The following is a 24,652-nucleotide window of genomic DNA, read 5'->3' as shown; positions in this document are numbered from 1 at the left end:
AATTTGCTTTCCATTTATATACAGTAGCTTGCCCGGCCAGTTTTGGAAGGGTTGTAGTTTATTCCCTGGGAGTTCCTTGATAAGGGCATTGTTTTCTGCTTTATTGTTTGCCTGATATTAATCCATGTTTATCTTGGTGTTGGCTACTAAAGAGGATGTGGTCTTTGTTTCTTTAGCTTTTTGATTGTTTCTTTTGAATGGTGTGTAAATATGCTTTATTTCCATGTATCTATTGATGGCTAAAGTCAACACCCAGATAAGCAAGAATCTTTTTGATGTTTATATTTTATGTTTTGTAGAAATGGATATATTTTTCTGCCATAATTTCTGGGAAACTTTAGGATTATTAATTTTTTATGTTACTGGAGCATTTGATCCACCAGCACGTGCAGCCACAGCTATGTGGAAGAGGTACTCAACATTTTTTTTCATCCTCTTTCCCCAACTGCATTGTATTCAACATTTTAATAGCAATCCAGTATTGTTGTATTTTCTGAACAATAAAATATATCCTATTCATTTCTTAATTCCCTATATTTCTTTAGTGATCCACTTTTTAAATGTTAATTCCTTTCTATCAATAAATTTTTCAGCTGATACTTTTGAAGACTTTTTCAAAAGACCATGAAGAAGATACTGGTAGTACGTATATCCTAGAACTGGATATGCCTCCAAATAATAAATGCACATACTATACACCTGATAGTTATAATCTACAAACACCTCAATTCAGTTTTCCAGCTGAGTTGTATCAGAAGAGAAGTACATTTAATCATTTAAATAAGTTGCAATGTGACTCATACTTTTGCACTTTACTCTCTTCACTTTCTACTTTGGCAATCAGGATATCTGTTTTTGTTTTTAAACAAACCATCATTTCCACTGACATCCATATTGATAAAAAATTGCTTTTTAAACTTGTGGTTAGTGAAGACAAGTCCAGATTGAAGTATGCTTTCTAACTATACCCGATTCCGAAACCCGAGACAAAATAAATCATGTTTCCCTAAATTAGTGTTGTGGAATGTAGTCAGGAGTCACAGGAAAGAGCAGCCCTTTTCCAGGGGGCAAAAAGACCAGAGAACTTGAACTGTCCAATAGGCAGGAAAAGAGCAAGGTTGGATTCTCCCTAGTAATTCAGAGAGTAGATCCATAGTTATTACAGATAATTGCTTTAGTGTGGCAAGATTCTGTTTGTAGGGAAACAACGATAAAGGAACAACTCAGAAGTAACTCCATGTATTGTTTTTGGTTTTTGGGGGGCTAGGAACTAGGATGGCACAAGGAACTGATCTTGGATCAATGTTTTTGTTTCTAGTTACCTTTTAAAGTTTAGGAAATCAAGGAAGATAGCTGAAGGGGCTCTTGAGTTGCAACAACCTATTTATGACATAGGGAGCAATAATTCATAATGCTTTTGAACTAGACTTTTTCATTTTCTCCAGTGGGCTATAACATTAGCAATATCAGACCTATTATAATATACCTCATTATTCTCACCTACAATGCAATTCCTAGTATGCCTTAGAAGTTAAGATCCTGAAAATAGAACAATATCTTTATAAAATAAAAAGGGGAAAAAATATAGCTTCTAACTCACAGGAAATACCTGAATCCAAAGGCCCACATTATACATACATAAAGTAATTGGGAGGGAGGGAGGGAGGGAGGGAGGAAGGAAGGAAGGAAGGAAGGAAGGAAGGAAGGAAGGAAGGAAGGAAGGAAGGAAGGGAATATTTAACAGAATTAGAAGGGACTTGGAGGTACTCAAATCCTTCTGCATAAAATATTAAAAGTTTAAGAAAAGTTATCCAACTATTCTCTATAACAGACAACTCTGCATGTATAAGGAAGAAACATCTTAATTATCTGCAAGAGTACACTGGAAGGCATTGGTTTAATAGGCAGCATTCCCAAGACCTGGATCAGCAAAACAACATGCTGGATTAGAGCAGAAGCCTGTGCAATATTAGTGAAACTGTGCCAAGACAGAGAGAAATCCAACTTCACTTTTTTTAAAAAAAAAGATGCTTTATGAACATTACATAACACGGGTGCAGTCTAAATCGGCATAGATAGCGATGGGACATCCATTTTAAAGATTCTCTTTTTGGATTTTAGAGAAACTCTTTTTTGCCCATATCTGTTTGCCCATGTAAGGCCAATTCACACAAGCTTTGCCCCACAGCATGTTAAAAGAGCCCATTTCTATTATTAAAGCATTCACTTCAGACCCAGTCTTGCTCTCATTTTATTTTTGCTTTATGTTACTTCAATGGGAGCAGGAGCAGGTTATTTTACAAATGTTAAAGCTTTACAAACCACTTCATGAGTCAAATGACATTCAGATAAACAAAGGGATTCAGCCATTATAAATTATGAGGAATAAGTCATCTCGTACTGTTTGAGTATTCTAAATTGCTTCATGACTTGACAAACCTGCAGGAAACAGTTACCCTTGTTCTTCGTATTTCAGCCACGTCTCTGACTATTTTTAAGGTTTTGAATTGATTTCTGAGCAAGAAAAAAAAATTCTCACTTTTTATTAAATATTGTTTCTTGTCTCTGAAGCAAATCAAGCACTTAATTAGTAGCCTGCATATAACATGTATATAACAAGTCTACACAAAAAGCAACCCTAGCCACCGAATCTGTTGAAAATGAGAAAGCACCGTGGACAATCTTGTAGCAGATGAAATTGGTCTGGCTCAAAATATGAAGAGCAGAATGTACACAATAGTCTCAGACTGGTAGAAGCTTTTCATATTCAGGGGTATTTTGATAGTATGAGCTGGTTATTAATTTATTAATTTATTTATTTATTTTTAAATTTGTATACCGCCCTTCTCCCTGAGGACTCAGGGCGGTGAACAGCCAAATAAAAACATAAACTACAAACATTAAAATACAATTAAAAAGATATATATAAATTTGGCCCCATGATTAAAAACAGTAACAAACAATTAAAAACATTTTAAAAAGTGTTAGGCCAGCCCGGCTTGCTGGAAAAAGAAGGTTTTAAGGGCACGGTGGAAGGCACCGAGGTCTTGGATGCTCCTTATCTCTGGGGGCAGTTGATTCCAGAGAGTAGGTGCCCCCACAGAGAAGGCCCTCCCCCTGGGGGTCGCCAGCCTACATTGTTTGGCTAATGAATCACGTAAGTATGTTTTAAAGCTTCTACTAGACAGAAGTAAATTCTGAATAATTTAAGTTCTCCTTTTAGACCAGTAAGTTATTTGTCAATAGTTGTGAATGTTTGTACTTATGCAGTAGCTCATAACTACTGCTTTCTTAAAATAACTTTTATTTCTTTAATGTTAAAAACATGATATTCAGAAAAACAACTAGAATAGAAACATCTGTTTCCCTAGCAATGGCCACTGCCAAACTGAACTGAACAATATACTGTAACCTTTTTTTAGCAAAAAAAAATATCTTAGGCGAAACAGTAAATGTCACTCAGCCACTACCTGTATTGCTTCTTTAGCAGAAGAAAAGAAATATAATTGGAATTTTTAAATTATAAAATACATTTTGTATGAATTTAAATTACTACTTGCTACTTATTGCAGTCTACCAACATTGAAATGCATATCAATGCTAGGGTTAATTCATGAATTCATGTCTTTGTTCTAAGCAACAGTTTCATAAAACAGTAAAACATTTTTTAAAATTTTCTGTAGAATGTGCACCAGTTGATATCATACATGAAAATCCAAAATACTCAGACAAATACTGCAAAAAAAAAAAAAAGATATTAGAAGTAGGAAGGCTTGCTGCATGAAAATACCTTGAAATTAGAAAAGTGAGTAAGCAAACAGTATACAATAAAAATAGTAATTTGAAATTGTTTCTCCAAAGTCCACCTGTGTTAATTGTATAAATAATTACACCACACATTTATAAGGGCTGAATCAAAAAGGGGTTGTTTTCATTGCTTTAAAAACGATGCATGCTCTGTTTTTTTCCCCCCTTGACCTTTGAAGGACTTAACATTCTCATCAATTTAATCTACTTTGCAACACCTCTAAATCATGCAATAGCTGTTCAAAAGAGTTGATAATAAAACGTAATCTAGAGAAATCGTTAGCAGGATCGAAATGTATGTAAAGGTTGCCAATCTTGCCTGACCATGCTGTGATGGGTGAGTCATGAGACTCAGCAGAGAGTAGCTGTATGTCTGAACTATCTTGCAATGAATAGGGAAGGAAACACAGCTCAATATAGCATGCAGGCCAGTCAATATCCAGAAACTGATTATGTATAGCTTGCTTAGATAACCTGTTAGGTGGTGTGATAGGTTGAATCTACCTGGTTAAAAAGCAACAGAGCTGCATTCTTGATTGCTCCAGCTTGATTTTACCCCTGTGAGAAGTAAGAAGGGCAGGCAATGAAGTTCATGACACAGTACCTCACAACTTTTGCTCTGGCTTCGAAGCGTTTTCAGAAAAGTTAAACAAAAAAAGGAGGAGAACCTAAAGATGTAATCATAAAGCTAAGAAAAAGAGAGATCGAATGCTCGTAGCCCTAATTACATTTTAAATCAGCTTTCTCCAAACTGGTGGCTTACAGACATTTTAGATTACAAGTTCCATCAACTCCAAAAGAGTTGCCGGGTTTTGCTGTAGCTCAACTGTTCTGTAGACAACTGGGTTGGCAAAGGCATCAATATTATTGGAATAAAATAAAGCATGATGAACCGGTGATACTTTATCACTGGGGTTATGTGACATAACTGTTTTTATTTGTTTGTTTGTTTGTTTGTTGCTAATGATGAGATGCTCCCAATTCATTAGTAATCTTTCAACAATGAGGAAAGTTTTCTCTATGCTCCCTCCCTCCTCCACTCTAAAGTAGAACAGTGGTCTTTGGCTTGACCTCATCCATTCTGAAGAAAAAGAATTTGGCTCACCACCAGAACCAGGAGCTGCTGGGGACCATTCATCGGGAGGGACCCATTGTGGCCACAGTCAACAAACCAGACTGTCTTCTCCTGATTGAATCTGGAGGACCAAAGAGTTTCCTTTGCTCCTTCTATGTTTTATAATTCTGATATGGTATCAACAATGGTGGTGCCAGGAAAAGGTTGTGTAACAGGGAAATTATTGAAATATAATCTAAATAATTCTTCAAACTAGAATCTATACAGCAAGTGATTATTCAGAACAAAACTGAACTATATCTATCTCTAGAACTGAATTATTCCATTACCACAAAAAACACACACATTTTCAGAAATGCCTTTTCTTTTCTTCCTTCACATTTCTCTTACCAGGCAATATTGTAATCGGCTACCACTGAAATTAATTTAAATTTTATAAGAAATTGTTCAAAAATTAAGTTCATTCCCTCACTTCGGTTTCTATAAGAAAGCTTCCCCTAGTCTTTGTTTTACTACACTTCATAATTAGCAGAACCACTATATTAATAGACACACCAAAGAAAAATATAACAAAAATTTATTTTCTTTGAGGAAGAAGTATAGGACCTTTTAGAAGGGAAACATATAAAATCCCTTAAAACTCTGTCATTCCCAGTTTGGAACTTTAACAGAAATGTAAGAAAATGATTATCTTCAAGATGAAAGTATTTCTTTAACTATAAGCAAATAAAAAAAGGATTGAACACTTTTCTTTCCTTGCAAATCCATAAATTCTTTCTTTCATCCACTTCAGTGAAAAAGCTGGCCTTGCACAGTGTTATTTACTGTATGTGCTAAAATAAGGCTACAATTCTAATATATTTATCTAGAAGTAAGTCTGAACAAATATTGCATTATAGGTAGTCCCCAATTTACGAACACAATTGAGCCCAAAATTTCTGTTGTTAAGTGAGACATTTGTTAAGTGAGTTTTGCCCCATTGTATGACCTTTCTTGCCATGGTTGTTAAGTGAATCGCTGCAGTTAATAAGTTAGCAACCCAGTTGTTAAGTGAGTCTGGCTTCCCCGTTTTGCTCATCGAAGCTTGCAAAACGGGATCATGTGGCCTTGGGACACAGCAACAGTCATAAATATGAACCAGTTGCCAAATGTCTGAATTTTGGTGACATTATCATGGGGATATTGGAAAGGTCGTAACTGTGAAAAACGGTCATAAGTCACCTTTTTCTGTCCCTTTGTAATTTTGAATGGTCACTAAATGAACTGTTGTAAATTGAAGACTACCTGTACTAATTTCTAAGAAAACATGCTTGGAATTTGGCTCACTTTCAAAGAAATGGATTGTTAGTACCCAAATGTTTATACTTTATTGTCGTTTTATTTCTACTGTGTACTCCTTATTTCTTGTGTGTTCCTCATACTCATGCTACTGACTACATTGTTCGGCAGAGATGCTCACTCAGTTCTGCCTTGTTCTTCTGGCTTCTACTTTACTCTCTAACATAGTTCATATGATTTAGAAAAAAATCACAATAATTCTTACTGGGGTTAGAAAAATGTAGAAAATTACCCTCCACCCGCCTACCCCCCAGCCACCCCAATTCCATAAATATTCAAATACAAGTCTGATCCAAACATATATACTGTTCTTTCTGCATTGCATTGGCTGGGAAGTGAAACCTGAAAGTTTGAGGTATTTAGATCTGAAGCACTTCTTCCAAACAATTTTTGAAATATGCATAGGTACATCCTATGGAAACTTTTTCAGTAAATAATGAAACTAACAGTTTCCTCAAATCCCAAATAGCTAACATTTACGTGCTTGATTTTTTTTCTCAACCATTTTTGCAGGAGGGTAAAATATTCCATACACAAGAAAATGGACAGTACATTGAACAAATGCTAAAGAATCTGAATTCTTGATTTCTTGAATCTTTGATAATACAGTTTTAACTAAAACTAAAAATATTACGAATGAATGAAAATGACTAATGTGCTTTTACTCTCCCCCATGCCCCCCAAATAATACATATCTTCTTTTCTAGCATGGTTGAGGGTTCTCCAGAATAACACCCTAGGAAAGAACATTATACTTACTATAATGTAATCCCTACATAAGGAGACAAGCAGAAGTGTATTGGAAAGCCTAAGATGAAGGGGAATGCAATCTTTTAAATGGATATACAAATCCTGGCTCATCGAAGAAAGGAAAGATCAGCTCAGTCTTCATTGCTAAACACCTAAAAATCATAGCAGCCAAATGGCATGCACTATAGAGAGATGGCCTATTAATGAACGCAAAGATAAAATGAACACTGGTTCAAAAAGTTAATCTCTTAGGCCATATCCGTAGGTTATCTCTACTGCTAAGTAAAATAAGGGAGACCTTGTTGTGTTTCTATTGTAAAAAATGCAATAGGCTATTTTTGCTGGAAAAAAATCAGCAAAGAAAATTCCAAACCTGTGGTCAAGAATAACTCTCACAATAGTTCTCTTTCCATAACTCTGCTCAATCAGAGTAGCCAACAACCTATCATAGTTGCTTTAATACAGGGGTTCAAATTCGCAGCCCATGAGCCAGATGCATGATGTGCTGGCCATGCCCACCCCTGTTTTAGCAAAGGGGGAAAAGTTGCGATACATGACGACAACATGATGACACGAGTTTGACATCCCTGCTTTAATACAAGTTACAGGGATGGCTTAATGGCCTACATACACTCTAATCTCTTCTTATTCATCTAATTGTTTGTTTTTGTGCTTTCAAATCAGTTTTGACTCCTTAAGACTGCCTAGATAAGTCCATGCAGTTTCATGCCAACGTTTTCAGAAATGGTTTGTCCTTGCTCTCTTCCTAGGTCTGAGAGAGAACGACTGGCTCAGAATCGCTCAAATAACTTGTACTCAAGATGAGCTAGAACACACCGTCTCCCAATTCCTGGCCTATAACCACTATACCAATCTGGTTCCATATTATACAGAACAAAACAAACACCAGCATTATAAATTAAATATATTATTTATATATTGTATATAAATTAAATATATATTTAAAACAACAAATGAATTCATCATTATTTTAAAAAAATGATTAGTTTTTATTTAAAAAGACAACTAGGTTAACCTTTTAAACTATGTCATAAATAAGAATAATTCAACGTAACACAATTGAAATATTTTTGTGTCACTATTTTTCTGCTTAATATTATATATATATTATATACTATAAATATAAGAAGGCCTACCTCTTTGCTTCCTTCCAGGTCAGATTCACTGCTAAATTCTTCTGTGTTTATATTTTCAAAATCTGACTCTCCAACTGCAATTGGTACAGTTACAGTAAGGCCTGGATTGTTGATAAATGACATGTAATCATTTTCATCAATAATATATTTTTCCACACTGCTGCCTGTTCCTAAACCACTGGTCGTTCCATTTCCATCTCTCAGATAATTAACATCCTTAGTTATTTCAATCATGGTATGGTTGGAAATGTAGAGATCTTTCTTGTGGTTTAGTTCTTCAAGGACTTTGATATCATCTATAGATTTCTGCTTTCTAACTGTGCTTTTTTGGACAATTTCTCCCAATTTTTTCTTAATGTAATCTATTCCCTTCTGAATCCTCGCCACAGCAATCTGGAGATTGTTCGTCTCATTATCATCATCAGTAGCAGCAAGATTGTCTGAACTGAAGGAGCTCAGGAGCAAGGCCAGAAACAGGTTTAATACCTAAAAGACAAAGAAGGAAAGCATCAGATGCAGATGAGGTTTTTTATATATATAAAAGTAAGATTTATAGCAAGAAAAAATGACAACCATGGAAAAGGAACCTTACTTATGAAAGGGGTTCAAATATTCTTTCCTACTATATTGTATTCATCAGCAAGAATGAACAGTGGTCTGAGAGGTGTTAGTCCATCAGTACATTATATCAGGAAAAACAGAGGTGAGATACAGAATACTGTGAGCTATTTCAGTTCCAGATCTCCATTATTTGCTCTGTTTAAATGTATTCATCAGCACCATCCCAAAGGGCCAGTCTCAACTTCATGGTTAGCAGAAATCAGAGATGGAGTGAACTGTGTCATTTATCTTAATTCTTAGCAACACTCCAAAACCTCATAAAATAAATAAATGAAACATACACACCGCTTTTCGGTGTGTTAAAAAATAGAGCACCAAAAGCAAAAGTTCTGGTCTCCTTGCTTTGTGCTATAATATTTTTAATAAAAAACATTAAATTCATATGGTGTCCAATTCCCAGTGAGTTTGGGTGGTTCATACATAGAACAGGGTTTTGTTGTGTTAGTTTTACCCTGGAAAACATTAAAATATGACACCTCTTAATCAGAACATTCCCTTCTGAGGATCTCTCACTACCTCAGTCTGCAGTACATCAGGCATTAGAATCAACACACTCCACATATTTATTGATGTTCCTATTCTGCATTGATTTGTCTTTTCTTTTATTAATACTATTAACCCAGTACTATAAGATATCCAGTTGGTCCTTGTGCAACAAAGTTTGATCTAATCAAACAAAGCAGTTTCATTCTTATCTATGTTTTATTTTCCCAATTTCTCTAAATAGGTAAAATCTTATATAGGGCAGTCATTTTTTTAAAACAAAATTTTAAAGCAACCAGAAAAAAGGAACTGCTGTCATATAGTCAAGAGTTCCCTTTTGATCTTTTAGCTGTTTCTGGCTCTTAATGAGACAAGTTGTTTTCATACTGTGTGATGGCTTGCTTCTTTTGCTGTTGGAATGCTTTTTAGGAGATCATTCAAACAAAACTCCCGCGGTCAGCCAGCCAGCATATTTGAAAGTTAAATCAAGCAATTGTGAAAAAAGTGTTAGCTACAAGTAGTCCTCGACTTACAACAGTTCATTTAGTGACTGTTCAAAGTTACAACAGTGCTGAAAGAACTTACGACCGTTGCAGCATCTCCATGGTCACATGATCAAAATTCAGATGCTTGGCAACTGACTCATATTTATGACAGTTGCAGTATCCTGATATTATGTGATCACCCTTTGCAAACTTCTGACAAGCAAAGTCAATGGGGAAGTTCGATTCACTTAACAACCTTGTTAACAAATGCAGTGATTCCCTTAACACCCGTGGCAAGAAAGGTTGTAAAATGGGGCTAAACTCACTTTACAAATGTCTCACATAGTAACAGAAATTTTGGGCTCAATTGTGGTTGTACATCGAGGACTACCTGTACATATATGAAGGCCTCACAAAGTTAAATATGTACATAATTAAAGTCAACTGATTAAATGGAGGATGAAAGCATGTCTATGTTCCTGCCTTATGTTCATCCTTAATTTTAAAATAGTTAACAAATTAATAGACTCTTCACCTAGGCTACTGCTTAAGAAGCTTTCATAAGTAATGAATATTGCACTATATTATAGATAATAGCAGAAGTAATCTCAATAAATACTGTAATGTATGAATATATTGCGGATTTCAGAAATTTGGGTTGGTGCATGCCCTTCCTTACTTAATCGTTTAACTCTTGCTGGTGTGTGTGTGTGTGTCCTGACACAATTAAAAGTTTAGCATCGCAAAATATTTCTTCCAAACTGCTGCCTACATGTTTTGTTCTGATGCAGGACAACGGTGTATTTGGTAAAGTCAGACTGCATTGGGTCAATACTTTTTTTAATTTTGGAAGAACAACTTGAAGAGAGCACTGAAGTGTGAGCACCCAGTTCTGATTCTCTTCCTTCCATGTTTTTGCATATCGCAGAGAATAGTCCACTTTCTCCCCAGGGGCTAATTTATGCTTTCAATAATCAATTATGCTAAATGCATTCACATCGAGAGGTTTTGCGTAAAGCCTAAGAAGAAATTAAACCAATCTTTAGCCTAGTGACTTTTCTATTGATAACACACAGTTACTGTATTGGACATAAAAAAGCAGAGCACTCACCACTAAATTTCCAATCACCATGACCAACATGAAAACAATAAGGCACATGGTTTGGCCCGCAACCTCCATACAGTCCCACATGGTTTCTATCCATTCTCCGCAAAGAACTCGGAACACGATCAAGAAAGAGTGGAAAAAATCATTCATGTGCCAGCGAGGGAGTTCACAGTCTTCTGCGATCTTGCACACACATTCTTTGTAGCTTTTACCAAAGAGCTGCATACCAACCACAGCAAAAATGAAGACAATGATGGCCAGGACCAAAGTCAGATTTCCCAAAGCACCAACAGAGTTGCCAATAATTTTGATCAGCATATTTAACGTTGGCCAGGATTTTGCTAATTTGAAAACACGAAGCTGAAAAGCAGTGGTAAAGAAATACAATTATTAATATTCAAAACTATTTGGGGGTATCTTTTACACCAGCAGCCCCCAACCTTTTGGGCACCAGGGACCGGTTCCGTGGAGAGAGGTTTTTCGGCAGACCAGAGGTGGCATGGTTTTGCATGCTGCCTGCGTCCCGCGGATGGGCTTCACTTTTTTGCGTGGCCCAGTTGCTGACATGCCACGGACCAGTGCTAGTCCATGGACCGGGGGTTGGGCACCCCTGTTTTTACATCACAATTTAGAAAAAGAAATATTAGAGGAAGAAAGAACCATGCTGCTTTGTAATGTCCTCACTCCCAAAGTGAGAGGACTATTTAAGCCCAATATTTTTGAAGTGTCACTCAAGATTCAAAACAGTATTTAGTTTATTAAACAGTTTATTAAAACACACAATAAAGAAAACACAGACAAACATTTAGAGAAAAAGGAATAGGATTAAAGTACAATTATGAACCAAGAAACAATAACTGGAGTAATTCTTAAATGGAGACTGAAGATCAGGAAAAGGACTTAGGTAAGGAATTGAGCACAGCTTTGAACTCATTTAAAATAAAACAAAATGCACTATTTTCTCTCTATTATGTCACCTAGAAATCACCATACATTCGATTCCTTCTTGCATTTTAGGAAATGATGCTCCATAATCCTGGAATTAGTTTAAATTCCTTCTTTATTCCCAAACAGCCATGCTACTGTTCCCAGGGAAAATTCAAAACAACAAAAACCTCCAGCAAAATCTTCCTTCTCTACAGTACAGTACAGTACTCAATGGGAGATAGTCACATTACTAGCGGTAATCAATCCATAGGCCAAACATAGTCATTCTCTGCTGCTCTTACTACTAGAAGTGCCCGTTTCCTACTTAAATACATTTGATGAAATATAAGCTAAAGGTCAGTAAGACCTTTCTTGAAATCTGAGAGCAATATTTAGAAACATATTTTAATTTACACTTAAATAGTGAACATAGTTCTCACATTACGTCTTATTTTACGACTTTGTGCGGGGCATTTGCACAGTAATATAAACTATACTTAAACAAGTTTATGGAGATATTGATCAATTAATCTCAGCCATTGTTTCTAAAGTTCATAAATTGAGAATTTTGTTTAGTTTCTTATTTTTTCCAGATACAGAAATTAAAATTTACTTTTCAAAAACATTTGCATTCTTCTAGCATTGTTTTGAGCTATTCTGAACATTATCTAAGTTCAGAGTAGTAATATTAATAATGTAATATTAATAATTGTGAACTATGAAAACTCCCTTTGCTTGAATAATGGCTGTTTCAGATTTCCCTTTTTATTATTAATGGTTGTAAGGCCACTTTTTTGATGTTTTAAGGGACATTATAAGTTTTTTTCAGTCCCTGGAATATGATTACAGATTACAGTGCATGGTTTCTAGAAGCATACTGTATCCAGCCCAGATTAGAAACTCATTTAGCATCCTTAAATTCAGTTGATTGTAAGCTTTACAAATAATTTTTAAAAACAATAGTATAAAGAAAAACATTCAAGAGTTTTACAGTTCATCATGACTATACTGAGATTGTTTGTGAATATAAAGACATGAAATTTGGTAAAAACAGTATTATATTTCTTGATATATTTACCAATCTGAAGGATCTTAGAACTGATAACCCTTCCACATTTGCAAGACCCAACTCCATCAAACTCAGGCTGACTATGATGCCATCAAAAATATTCCAGCCTTCTTGGAAATAATAATAAGGATCCCTGGCAATTATTTTGAGGATCATCTCTGCAGTGAAGATTCCAGTGAAAACCTATATGCAAACATTAGTTTAAGTATGATTTGTGATGTTTTGAAATTAAAACAAGTATTTAGTGCAAATATTTCCTACACATGCAAATCACTTTTTTATATTGAACATGCTTTTGTCATCTCTGCACACTGCTGAGGTAGTCATATGAACCCCAATGGCCAATACAGTGTAAAACAATGCTTTTCAAATTTGGCAACTTTAAGTTGTGTGGACTCCAACCCCAGAATTCCTCAACAGTATACAGCACACGTGTTAAAACTGCCAAGTTGGAAAAATACTAAACTAGAAGAAAATTCCCCTTAAATATATTTCTAATGACATACTTTACTGTATTCTGCTTTCCTAAAATGATCTGACTGAAGCCCTCACCAAAATGTATGCCCAATTACCATATCAAATTCTGGGGGCTTAAGAATACTGTACTGTTGATATCTAAAAGACAAAGCCAGATCTGTTGAGAAAAAAGAATAGACATTTTTCAATGGACAAAAGTCTGAGGTATGGATAAGGACTTGGGGGCAGAGCAGTGACTTAGGGCTGTCTTTAAAAATGAGAGAGGCAGGGCTTAGAGACAAGTTTTTTCTTTGTCATTCAGGATTCTTATTGCTTTATTTTTTTTTCCTGATATGATAAGCCTACGCAGGTTTTTCTTACTTTCTATTTTCTTTTCTACAGTGAAAATAATCAAGAACAAAAATTGTTCAGCAGGAAATCCTATTTGGCTGCTGAATTTCAAGGGCACAGTTTGAAAGAATAGAGTTTAGGCCTTGCCAGCAGTCGATTCTATAGCAGAAAGCTATAGAATAGACCTCCCTCTCTCTCCCCCCCTCTCTATATAAATATGTATATATATATCGCAATATAGCAGAAAGCTATAGAATAACCCTCTGTGCTCTAGAGCAAAATCCAGGAAAGAGCAACACCATGTTCTCCAGATCATCAAGATGACTGTGGAAAAAGCTATGCCTTTCATTAACTGTACACTATACATTTGCAGCCTTTATAGATCACAAATATGAATCTATAAATGGCATTAAGCTCTATGTCTTCTACCTGGCTTCATCTTCATCTTATTGTCATGTAGTTTTGGCATGAATATATTATTTCTGCCTATGGAAGTTAATACCTTGGTGGACATATTCAAATCTCTGGCTTAAATGAAATAAAATTAAAAGAGTGACATTTGCTAATAAAAACATATTGTGAGTTTCAAAAGTGAATAAAACAAATGAAACATATTAACAATAGTGCAATTATTATTTCTGACTACTGTTTTCTCTCCAATATTAAAGGAGCAATATTACATTGAACAATTTTTAATAGTACTTTCAGAAATATGAATCTCTCAAATAAGTTTAAGAAGTTAAGTGGGTCTGAGATTACAATATGGTTCAGAAAGTTTCTAGCATTAGAATTTTACACATGAACAAAGATGGGACCACTAAATCAGCTTATAGAATTGTGTATAGGATAAACCTTAATATTTCTTAAAATGATCTCTATTAAGAAGCTTAGCTATATTTAAGATTGCATAATGTTGTCAAACAACATTACTAATCACACTGAATGTAATAGTGGACTTCATGTAAAGGGAATCATCTACTTAAGAGCTTTGTGTAGTCATTTCCCACTGGTCTTCCTTAGAAAGGAAAACTGCCAATGGAATTTCATTACACTGACAACCTCAGGACAATTTCAAGCAATAATCTTGCCCCTTCATGAGTAGGACACTCTTTAGGTTAAGACTGTTCTGCACTGCTTCTTCAGCATCCCCTGGCATACTGCTACTAATGCATTACAGAGACCCCTCAAATTAAAACCATAATGGAAGCTGTCCATTATGACTGTGAGCTGTATCAGTCATAAAACACAATTTTATGATTTTTTGTTGCTATCATTTTGCAATGATTCACTATCATGCAGTTTTCAGTAAAACCATTGTAAAATGTGGTCATTTGACTACGGGATGTGGCAGATGGCCTTGAATGCGGCTGTGTTGGTCAATCACCCAAAGTCTGGTCACATGACCCGGGAGGGCGGAGACTGTCAGAACTTTGGATCTGGATTGTAAATCCTCTTTTTCAGATAGGTCGTAATTTCAAACGATTGCTAAGTGATGGATTGTAAATTGAGGACTATCTGTAATGCATATCCCCTGCAATCAACTGGAACAACTTAGGACAGGGGTGTCAAACTCAAGGCCCATGGAGTGCTGAGATCTGGCCCGCGAGGCTGCCCTGGAAACAGTGAAGGACCGGCCCACAGTGCCTCTGCTAGCCAAAAGGGAGCTTGGAAGCCCATTTTTGCTGGCAGAGTGCTCAGGCCTCCAGAAGCACCCCCAACACGAGTGACATCGAGCTGGCCATGCCCACCCTGGCCAAACCCACCCAAGTGGGTGACCCCCAAGGTCAAGCACAACCCTGATGCAGCCCTCAATGAAATCAAGTTTGACACCCCTGACCTAGGATATGCAAAATTCTACTCACCTACCCTCTTCCTCACAATCATTGGATAACATGCTGCATTTTTATGAGGTACAATTTACATTTGAAATAATGTTTTCAAAATGTAATGAAGAACATTGTAAAAAGATGACCATGGCTTCAAAATTGGAGAAATAAATATTAATAATATGCTGACAGCACTATTTGGATAGCTGAAAATATATAAGATCTATAACATGCAGCAATAAAAGTCAAGGAGCACAGTGAAAAAATGGACAAAAAATAAATAATAAAAAAAACCCAAACTAATGACAGAATGGAAATAATCAGCCTTAGACTTGACAATGAAGACATCAATTCAAAGTTGATAGCTTCTGATTTTTAGGATCAACCACCCAAAGGAATAAGCAATCAAGAAATATGCTACAGACCAGCATATGGAAAGCAGTCATGAAGGCTTCTGAGAAAAATATTCAGATTACATGATGGGTCTTGTGGACAACACAGGATGCACTTTGTAATACCAACAACATGGACTTTGTAGTATTGTTCTACTTGCTAACTAACATAATTATTTTGTATTTTAATTTGACTTATTTTTCTCTCTTTTTAGATGATGTTAGTGGTTTGATTGATAACTTCTAACATTCCTAAACTTCAAGATAAAAAACTTTCTTTGTTCCCCAGGTCAGGATAGGATGGGGTCTGGAATTTGTCTTCTGAGAAGAGAAAACGTATTAGCACTAATTGATACCTGGTTTATCTCTCTGTGAACTCCAAACAACTTCATGACTTTTTTTCCTCATTAACACCTTAAATTTTACATCTCTGCTTTTGTCAGACCTCATTTAAATGGGCATGTGCATTGTCTAAGGTGACCAGACGTCCCGCTTTTGGCGGGACAGTCCCGCTTTTGAGCAATTTGTCCCGCGTCCCGCGGCGTTTTAAAAAAGTCCCGATTTTTCATTCTGCCTCCTGGTTCCCGGCTGCCTCCTGAATCCCCGCTGATGGCTAGAGGGAAAAAACCTGTTTAAACTCTTGCCGCGGGGCTTCAAAGGGCCGCCCTACGTTAATTAGCTCGGCTTCCCCCTCTCAGCTGATTTGCACAGGGCTCTGCTCTTGCTAAATTGCTCAGTTTTTTTTTCCTCTTTGTGCAAACCAAGCTCAAAACGAAACTGAAAGTAAAACAGGCTGTTGGCTTTGCAGTTTGCTTGCAACGTTGGAAAATTAGGCAGCAGATTTATTTTCCTTTTCCTCACCAAAAAAGGTAAGTGCAAACAATGGAAAATTATTTAGGGCAAAAGAGGAGAGTTCAAGATTTTAAAACACAAAAGAAAAAAAAGCTCTTTTTAACTAGGGAATTGTAATAATTGAGATATTATTAATTGTATACTGTGTTGAAAGCAGAAATGGTTAAGTTGTGGTTTGGAGGAATATATGGGGGAAATTATTTGGTTTATTATTATTGGTAAGTATAATTAATTGATTTGTAAGAAATTGGATTGCATGGAAATAATTGGAATATTCATGTTCATAGTGATTAATATACAAAAAAGATAGTTATATAACTAATTGATTTATATTAAAATGTTGAATTTATATTAAACAACTGTAATATTACATAATTAACCAATGTGAGGATGGATATAAAAATAGATGACAATGGGAAGGGGTATAAAATAGAATAGAAGGGAAAAATTGAATTTGATTAAGATTAGAGATGAGGATGAAGGGTAATATTGTTTTTTTTAAAAAATAGATGAGGAATAAATATGGCAAAAAGGAAATATAGAAATTGTAAATTTAATTGAAATGACTAAACACTGTTTAAATTTGTGAACCAGCCAAATATTCTGTTCAAAGAAAATACATTGTATGTATGTGTGTTTCTAATTATTGCTATTTATTCATATTTGTTCTCTTTTATTCTTTAAAGTTTAACAATTCATTCTTTATCTTAATATCTTTATATTTGTTTGGGGTTGGCTTTCTTCCCTTTCATCTTTTTTATTGTACAGCAATCTTTCTCCTCAAACCTACCACCTCTCTTTTCTTTCCTTCTTACTTTCTCTTCCCCCCTTCTTCTTCTCCTCCCTACTTCCTCTTCCTTTCTCCTTCTCCTCCTCTCTTCCTCCCTCTCTTAACCGTCACTCCTACTCTAATTTCCCTTCCCTTCCTTCATCCCTCTCAATTACTGTATCCTTTTATGCATATGGACTACTCAGAGGGCTGAAAAAGTTATTTTTGACTGGTCCTCGCACTTTTGACCAGTCCTCGAACTTACGACTGTCCTCACATTTTACATTTTTGCCCTATCTTGTCATCATGGTGAAGAGAAGCAGTTGTGAAATGAGTGACATGGTTGTTAAGAATGCTGCACGGGCATAAATGTGAGGATGGTCATAAGTGTGAGGACCAGTCAAAAGTGTGAGGACCTGTCAGAAATGACTTTTTTCAGCCCTCTGGTTAGTCCTTTTGTGCATATGGACTACTCAGGCGGCTGAAAAAGTTATTTTTGACTGGTCCTCGCACTTTTGACCAGTCCTTGAACTTACGACTGTCCTCACATTTTACGTTTTACGCCCTATCTTGTCACCATGGTGAAGAAAAGTAGTGGTGAAATGAGTGACATGGTTGTTAAGAATGCCGCAATGGGCATAAATGTGAGGATGGTCATAAGTGCGAGGACCAGTCAGAAATGACTTTTTTCAGCCCTCTGAGTAGTCCCTATGCACATAGCCACGCCCACCCAGTCACATGACCAGCTAGCCACGCCCACCTGGTCATGTGACCACCTGGTCACATGACCACCAAGCCACACACCCCCAACTAAGCCACGCCCACAGAACCGGTTGTTAAAAATATTGAATCCCACCACTGGATATAGTGCATTCTAGGATGTAAGCTGGTCCTCGCACTTTTGACCAGTCCTCGAACTTACGACTGTCCTCACATTTTACGTTTTTTGCCCTATCTTGTCACCATGGTGAAGAGAAGCAGTTGTGAAATGAGTGACATGGTTGTTAAGAATACTGCACGGGCATAAATGTGAGGATGGTCATAAGTGTGAGGACCAGTCAAAAGTGCGAGGACCTGTCAGAAATGACTTTCCAGCCCTCTGAGTAGTCCCTATACACATAGCCATGGCCACCCGGTCACATGACCAGCTAGCCACGCCCACCCAGTCACATGGCCTCCAAGCCACGCCCACACAATAAGCCACGCCCACAATGGTGTCCCTCTTACCAATGTTAAAATCTGTTCACCTTACCCTATACACATAGCCATGGCCACCCGGTCACATGACCAGCTAGCCACGCCCACCCAGTCACATGACCAGCTAGCCACGCCCACAAAATAAGCCACGCCCACAATGTCCCTCTTTACGAATGTTAAAATCTGGTCACCTTAGCATTGTCACATGTAATATATTTTAACTCCGTATAACTGATTTTCTATGCAAAGGAGGGGTTACTTTTGTCCTGTCCAATCAACTTTTCTCTTGTCATTTCCTATGATGTATTAATTATAAAAAGGACTGAAAGCTAGGTCTCGAGGTTCCCTCTTTGAATGAGAGGAATCCTTTTTAGTCAGAACATTCTAAATAAATTGTAATAAAATGATCTTCCTGTCTCGGTCTGTTTCATTAGAAAGTATGCATGACAAGGCCTGGGAAACCATATTTGGCTAACAAACCTTTGTAGGTCTATACCTAACAAAGATCAGAACAGTAGACTGTCAGCCTTACCAGGCAGACCTGACAGAAAACATGACCAGATAAACTAATTATACTTAATTGTAGCGCTAATAGAATCTTGCACGGCCGAAAGTACAATTCTCCTGCTTCCATCTTTACACATCAAGAACTTCTGAGCCTCTTCCTCCACCTACTATGCAGTTGTGGGCTACGCTGTCCCTTATCTGACCATTCGCTAGGCAGCAGCATTTCTTTGCCTCATTTCCCACATATCATTATTTTTTATTTAGTGACCGCATTTATATAATTGCCCATCTCTCTAGAAGTGACTCTTTTATTACACAGGTAATACACAGGTATTCTCTGGGATGTTCTATGGACCTGAAAGTTGGAGTTTGAAGGAGGATAGGGAGCATATTGATGCTTTGGAACTTTAGTGTTGGAGAAGACTCCTGAGAAAGGCAAATAAATAAATGGTTCAAACAAATCAACTCAATAGTTCTCCCTCACGGTATAAATGATCAGGCTGCAATTACCTTATTTTGCACACATTATATGAGGAGCCTTGATAACGCAGTGGTTAAAGTATAGTATTGCAGCCAAATTCTGCCCACAACCTGGAGTTGGATCCTGACAAGGCTCAAATCGACTCAGCCTTCCACCCTTCTGAGGTTGGTAAAATGAAGACCCGTATTGTTGAGGACAAATATGTAAATAATGTTTACATTGTAAACTGCCCAAAGGGTGCTATAAAGTGCTCTGGGGCAGTATATAAGCCTAAATGCTAACAATATTGCTATGAAAGCTAGAGAAAGGTCTAATGCTGGGAAATGTGGAAGAAAAGAAAAGAAGAGGAGCAGCAGCAGCAGCAGCAGCAGCAAGACGGATGGACTCAATTATAGTGGAGATGAGTACATTGTAGGAAGACCTGAAAGACCATGCTAGGGACAGGTCGTCATGGAGAAAAATCTATCTATGTGGTTGCTAAGAGTCTACACTGACGTGATGGCACATACTCAATTAAATCAATCAAAAAAAAATATGAAGAGCATGTTTTTCAGATCCAATTTAAGAGACAGCCACTGTATTTTTTTCCTCGTACATTAGCTTCTTTTCCCCATGAATTTCATGAATATAGCAAGAAAAAATTTCCTTTTCACAAATGAAACCAGCAGTTCTGAAACAGGACCAAAACAGTTGGATGCCATGAAATTTTCCTGGCTCTTTAAGTTTGTTTACAATTAAGTGGATACCTAAATGTTTTACTGATGGTTTTTTGCATTGGCTTCAGTTCTTAAGCTTAATAATTTAAAATCCTTGCAAATTGTACTGCACACTGCCTTAACAATTCCTACATAAAAATGTTGGACACACATATGAGATACAGATATTTTAAATCCCGCTTGTCAAATACGTACCAGGTTTCCCACTGAAAGTACTTGGTAGAAATCAGAAGTCATTGGATAATGTTCCATGGCCATAAACAGTGTATTCAAAACTATGCAAATAGTAATGGCAAGATCGACAAATGGATCCATCACTATCAAATTCACAATGTGCTTTACTTTTAACCAAGGGCTCCAGCAATCCCAGATCAAGAAAACATTTGCAAATCTATACCAGCACGGTGGACACTTTTGCCGAGATTCTTCAAGTTCTGGAGATTGATAAAAGATATGTATTAGCTTTTTCAATTTAGTGTATTCCGTGTTCTGCAGTATTCTGCTGAACTACTTGTAAAATTAAGAATGCACAGTAAATATATGTTTATTTCTACTGCTTACTAATTTATTTACACAGCTGATAGAAGCATCTAGCAAAATAAGAGCTTGTTATGTAGCTCAGGGTTGAACTGTGGAGTCTTTGGTGCTGTCTGAACTTAGTTGTTTGCTTGCAGACATTTCATGCTACACAGTAAGGAAGGTGTGTCAAACTGGCCCGCAGGCCAGATGTATCACGCGCAGGCCACGCCCACCTCAGCTCTGCAAAGGCAAAAAATGCTGTGATATATCAATAACAATCAATCTTTATTTATTGATTAGCCCTTGGGCTATATCAACGTGCAGCGCTCCAGAAACAATTATTACAGAAGTTTGGTAAAAACAATTTAAAATGAAATTGGAATAGGATTTAAAATGGAATTAGAGTAAAATACGATCTAGAATGAAATCAGAATAGAATACAATAATTTGAGATACAAATTAAATATGATTAAAATTATATTACAATGTCACCCCTGTATCTACCCAATCAGTCTTAAAACTACTATTAGAATTACATTATTAAATCAAGTGATTTTTCCTGCAATCTACCACATTCTGCTGCACCAACTTTGTCCTTTTTTCCATCAATTTTACAGCAAATTTGGCAATCCATTTCACCAGCTGCAAGTTTGAACCTAACAAACAATGTTGCAAGAAGCGCTCTTTAGATTTAGGGGTGCTGACATAAAAGATCCTGCCCAGCTGATGTCCCCTCAAATCTGAGTACAGGGGGCAGTCAAAAATTACATGGGGCATTGTTTCAACTTCCCCCTTCCCACATAAACAGACTCTTTCACTTACAGAGATATCCTTATACCTACCCCAAAGCATGTTTGTTTGAAGTTGGTCTAATCTCAATTTGATAAAATATCTCCTTATGACGGGAAACAAAGGCACAGTTAAATATTTTTCTATTTTAAAAATTTGTTTATTGCCCGATAACCAGGGGCAAACTTTTACTGCTATCATCTGTGCAATATCCGATTGTGCACTTATGTCCTTAAATCTCTGCAATCCAATTTCGGATCTGTCTATGATCGTACTGCTGCCAATTTAAAGGAATACCAGAGCTAGATACCTGCTTCAGAACTCTTGATAACCAATTATTTTTATTACTTGAGATAATCTGATCCATTAGCGCTAGCTTTGGTAACCTCCCTTCCTCCATCTCGATTATTCTTAACCAATAATAAACGGTCTTCAGCATGGCCCTAGTGCCAATCACATGGACTCCTGTTTCTACCCTTACTACACAAGCTGGGGTTCCAGGGGACACTGCCAAAATTCTCCTCAAGAACTTATTTTGAGGAGTTTCCAGCCCAGGCAATTTAAACCGACCCCCATATTTCTGCCCCATAGATAAGTACTGGTTCAATTTTCGCCTGAAAAACCTTTAGCGCTGGGGTTAATGAAGATGGAGTTTTCTCTAAAATAAGTTTGTTTAGTTGGGCCATCCGAGCCAAGGCCTTCCGAGCTCCGCTTTTACCTGCTTATTCCATTTGCCATTTGCCTGAAATACTAGCCCTAAATAGGTAAATGACTGAACTTGTTCTATTCTTCTGCCATTTAAAACCCATCTCCTTGTCTTTTGTTGCCTGCTAAATATCATTACCTTTGATTTCTCTATGTTAATTGTCAAGCAATTTTTTTATACAATATGCTGCCAACCTCCCGAATGACCTTCGTAGCCCCACCTGCGCTGTGATACATCATGATACATCACATGGCGTGATCGAGTTTGACATCTGTGCAGTAAGGTAATGAAATGCCTGCAAGCAAACAACCAAGCTCAGAGAACAACGAGGATCCACGGAAACATGTACTCTTATAACTAAATATGCTTTCATACCAGTCTTCAGAATTAATTCTGACACAGGACATTTTAACTGAAACAGGTAAGACTCTTACTACCAATTACTCCTACCTATTATCTTAGCTGCAATTAAGTCTTATTCACCATAAGAATTTACTGCAGTTAAACCAGTAAACATTAGAGGACAATGTAAGGAAGACTTTAATTTTTCAGTGGAAAGTAGAAAAATCAGCACACTTAGATCACGGACTGCCCTTCACTGCTTTATCTGACCTACTCATTTGAGTTAATTGTTTAAATTTACACATATCTTGTTACTTACAATTCTGTGTGGCTAAGAACTGTAACAAAATGCTGCAATAAATAAAATTACTGCAACCAAAGAGTTGCAAATATATTACTTTTGAGTTCAGAGTCCTAGAGCAGCTTAAATTGTTGCATTAATATGCAATTTTTAAAATAATCACTTGATTCTATGTATAGTAGCTGACCTTTAAGTATTCAGGTTGACCTTTGAATGAATTCTAGCTAAAGGTTTTTCTCTCATAATCTGAAGCATTAGCATTTTGACCCGGTCTTCATTCACTACTGAATGAAGTTTCCCCACCATGCTGTGGCACAGAATGTTGGAAGCCAGCAACTTTTATCCCTACATGCCTACATTCCACCTGCTCCTTCCCACTTCATGGATGGGACACAAAAAGAAAAAAGTACTGGAATCCTGGAACTATTAAAATATATGCCTAAGATTTCAGCAGTAAAACTGCTTCCATTTGAGAGAATGAAATCAGAGTGATACACTTTACATTAAAACAATGACTTCACGTATTCTTTCATCTGTTGGGTTTTTAATAAGTAGCTGTTCTTTATTCTTTATTTCTATTTCCAATTTAAGTCTTCTCTTTTGTCGATTCATTTTGTGTTTAGAGTTCATGTAGATAAGCACCCCTCTCATATATGCTTTGCTCGCATCCCACACAATTTCGATTGGGGTACGTTTATTCAAGTTTATTTCAAAAAATTCTTTCAAGTGCTTTTTAAGTTCTATTATGTTTTTTTAATATCTGAACAAGTTTTCATTCACTCTCCAAGAACATCATTCAATCTTACCCATCTCAATTTCTATCCATACTGGGCTATGGTCGGACAAAATTCTTGGAAAAATCTTTGTTCTTTTTGTCTTAACAAGTAAATCATCTGACAACAAAATAAAGTCAATCCTAGAGAAGGATCTATGTCTATCAGAAAAAAAAGTATAGTCCAGTTCTTTTGGATTATGTATTCTCCAAATATCTTTTAATTCCAGGTCTTCCTTCATATCAAAAAAAGTCTGTGGTAGTCTAATCCTGGATTTCGCCAAACTCTTTTTATCTAATTTAGAATCAATTACTCCATTCCAGTCTCCCATTATTAGAATAGATCTATAGTCCCATTGCAATATTTTGGTATGTAACATTTTATAAAAATGATCCTGTTGTTGGTTGGGAGCATAAATTCCAATCAAAAGAATTTGGCCACTCACTGTAAGCAATTTGATTGCTATAAACCTACCATCTTCATCTGCTTCTATAATTTTAGCTGTTAATCTTTTATTTACATAAATAACGACACCATTCTTTTTTTGAGAGGTTGAAGATATAAAATGTGTGCCTAATTTGGAATTTATCAAGTATTTTTGATCTTGAGTTGTGATATGAGTTTCTTGTAAACAAATTATATCATTATTAAATTGTCTCAAATATGCAAATAACTTCTTCCTTTTCTGTGCCAAGTTCAACCCATTCACATTCCAAGATAAACACTTAATCGTCATCTTTATCTTTATAGAGCGATGAGCAGAATAACCGAATATCTTCCGGAATCTTCGGTCTCGCTCCCCCCATGGCTCCAATCTCTTGTGTGGTACTCTTAGCTCCCTTTTTGTCTTGTCTT

General features: G+C 36.4%; 1 protein-coding gene across 12 annotated transcripts in view; it reads right to left on the bottom strand.

The window, feature by feature from the left end:
• The window catches only part of LOC139327211 (sodium channel protein type 2 subunit alpha), a 71,224-nt gene that overhangs the window by 19,562 nt on the left and 27,010 nt on the right, over window positions 1–24,652 (bottom strand). For all 12 annotated transcript variants that reach the window (XM_070956948.1, XM_070956955.1, XM_070956952.1 and 9 more), the window contains 4 exons: window positions 20,563–20,801; window positions 12,830–13,003; window positions 10,828–11,184; window positions 8,128–8,613 (listed from right to left, as the gene is read on the bottom strand). In XM_070956948.1, the coding sequence (XP_070813049.1) occupies window positions 8,128–8,613; window positions 10,828–11,184; window positions 12,830–13,003; window positions 20,563–20,801 (1,256 nt within the window). The remainder of the gene's footprint in view (window positions 1–8,127; window positions 8,614–10,827; window positions 11,185–12,829; window positions 13,004–20,562; window positions 20,802–24,652) is intronic.

The sequence above is a fragment of the Pituophis catenifer genome, unplaced genomic scaffold (genome assembly GCF_029215685.1).
Source record: "Pituophis catenifer annectens isolate HBS135680 unplaced genomic scaffold, rPitCat1.0.hap2 SCAF_1, whole genome shotgun sequence".
Taxonomy (NCBI): domain Eukaryota; kingdom Metazoa; phylum Chordata; class Lepidosauria; order Squamata; family Colubridae; genus Pituophis; species Pituophis catenifer.
The sequence above is the reverse complement of the archived record's forward strand: the minus strand, read 5'-3'. Positions and strand labels throughout refer to the sequence as shown.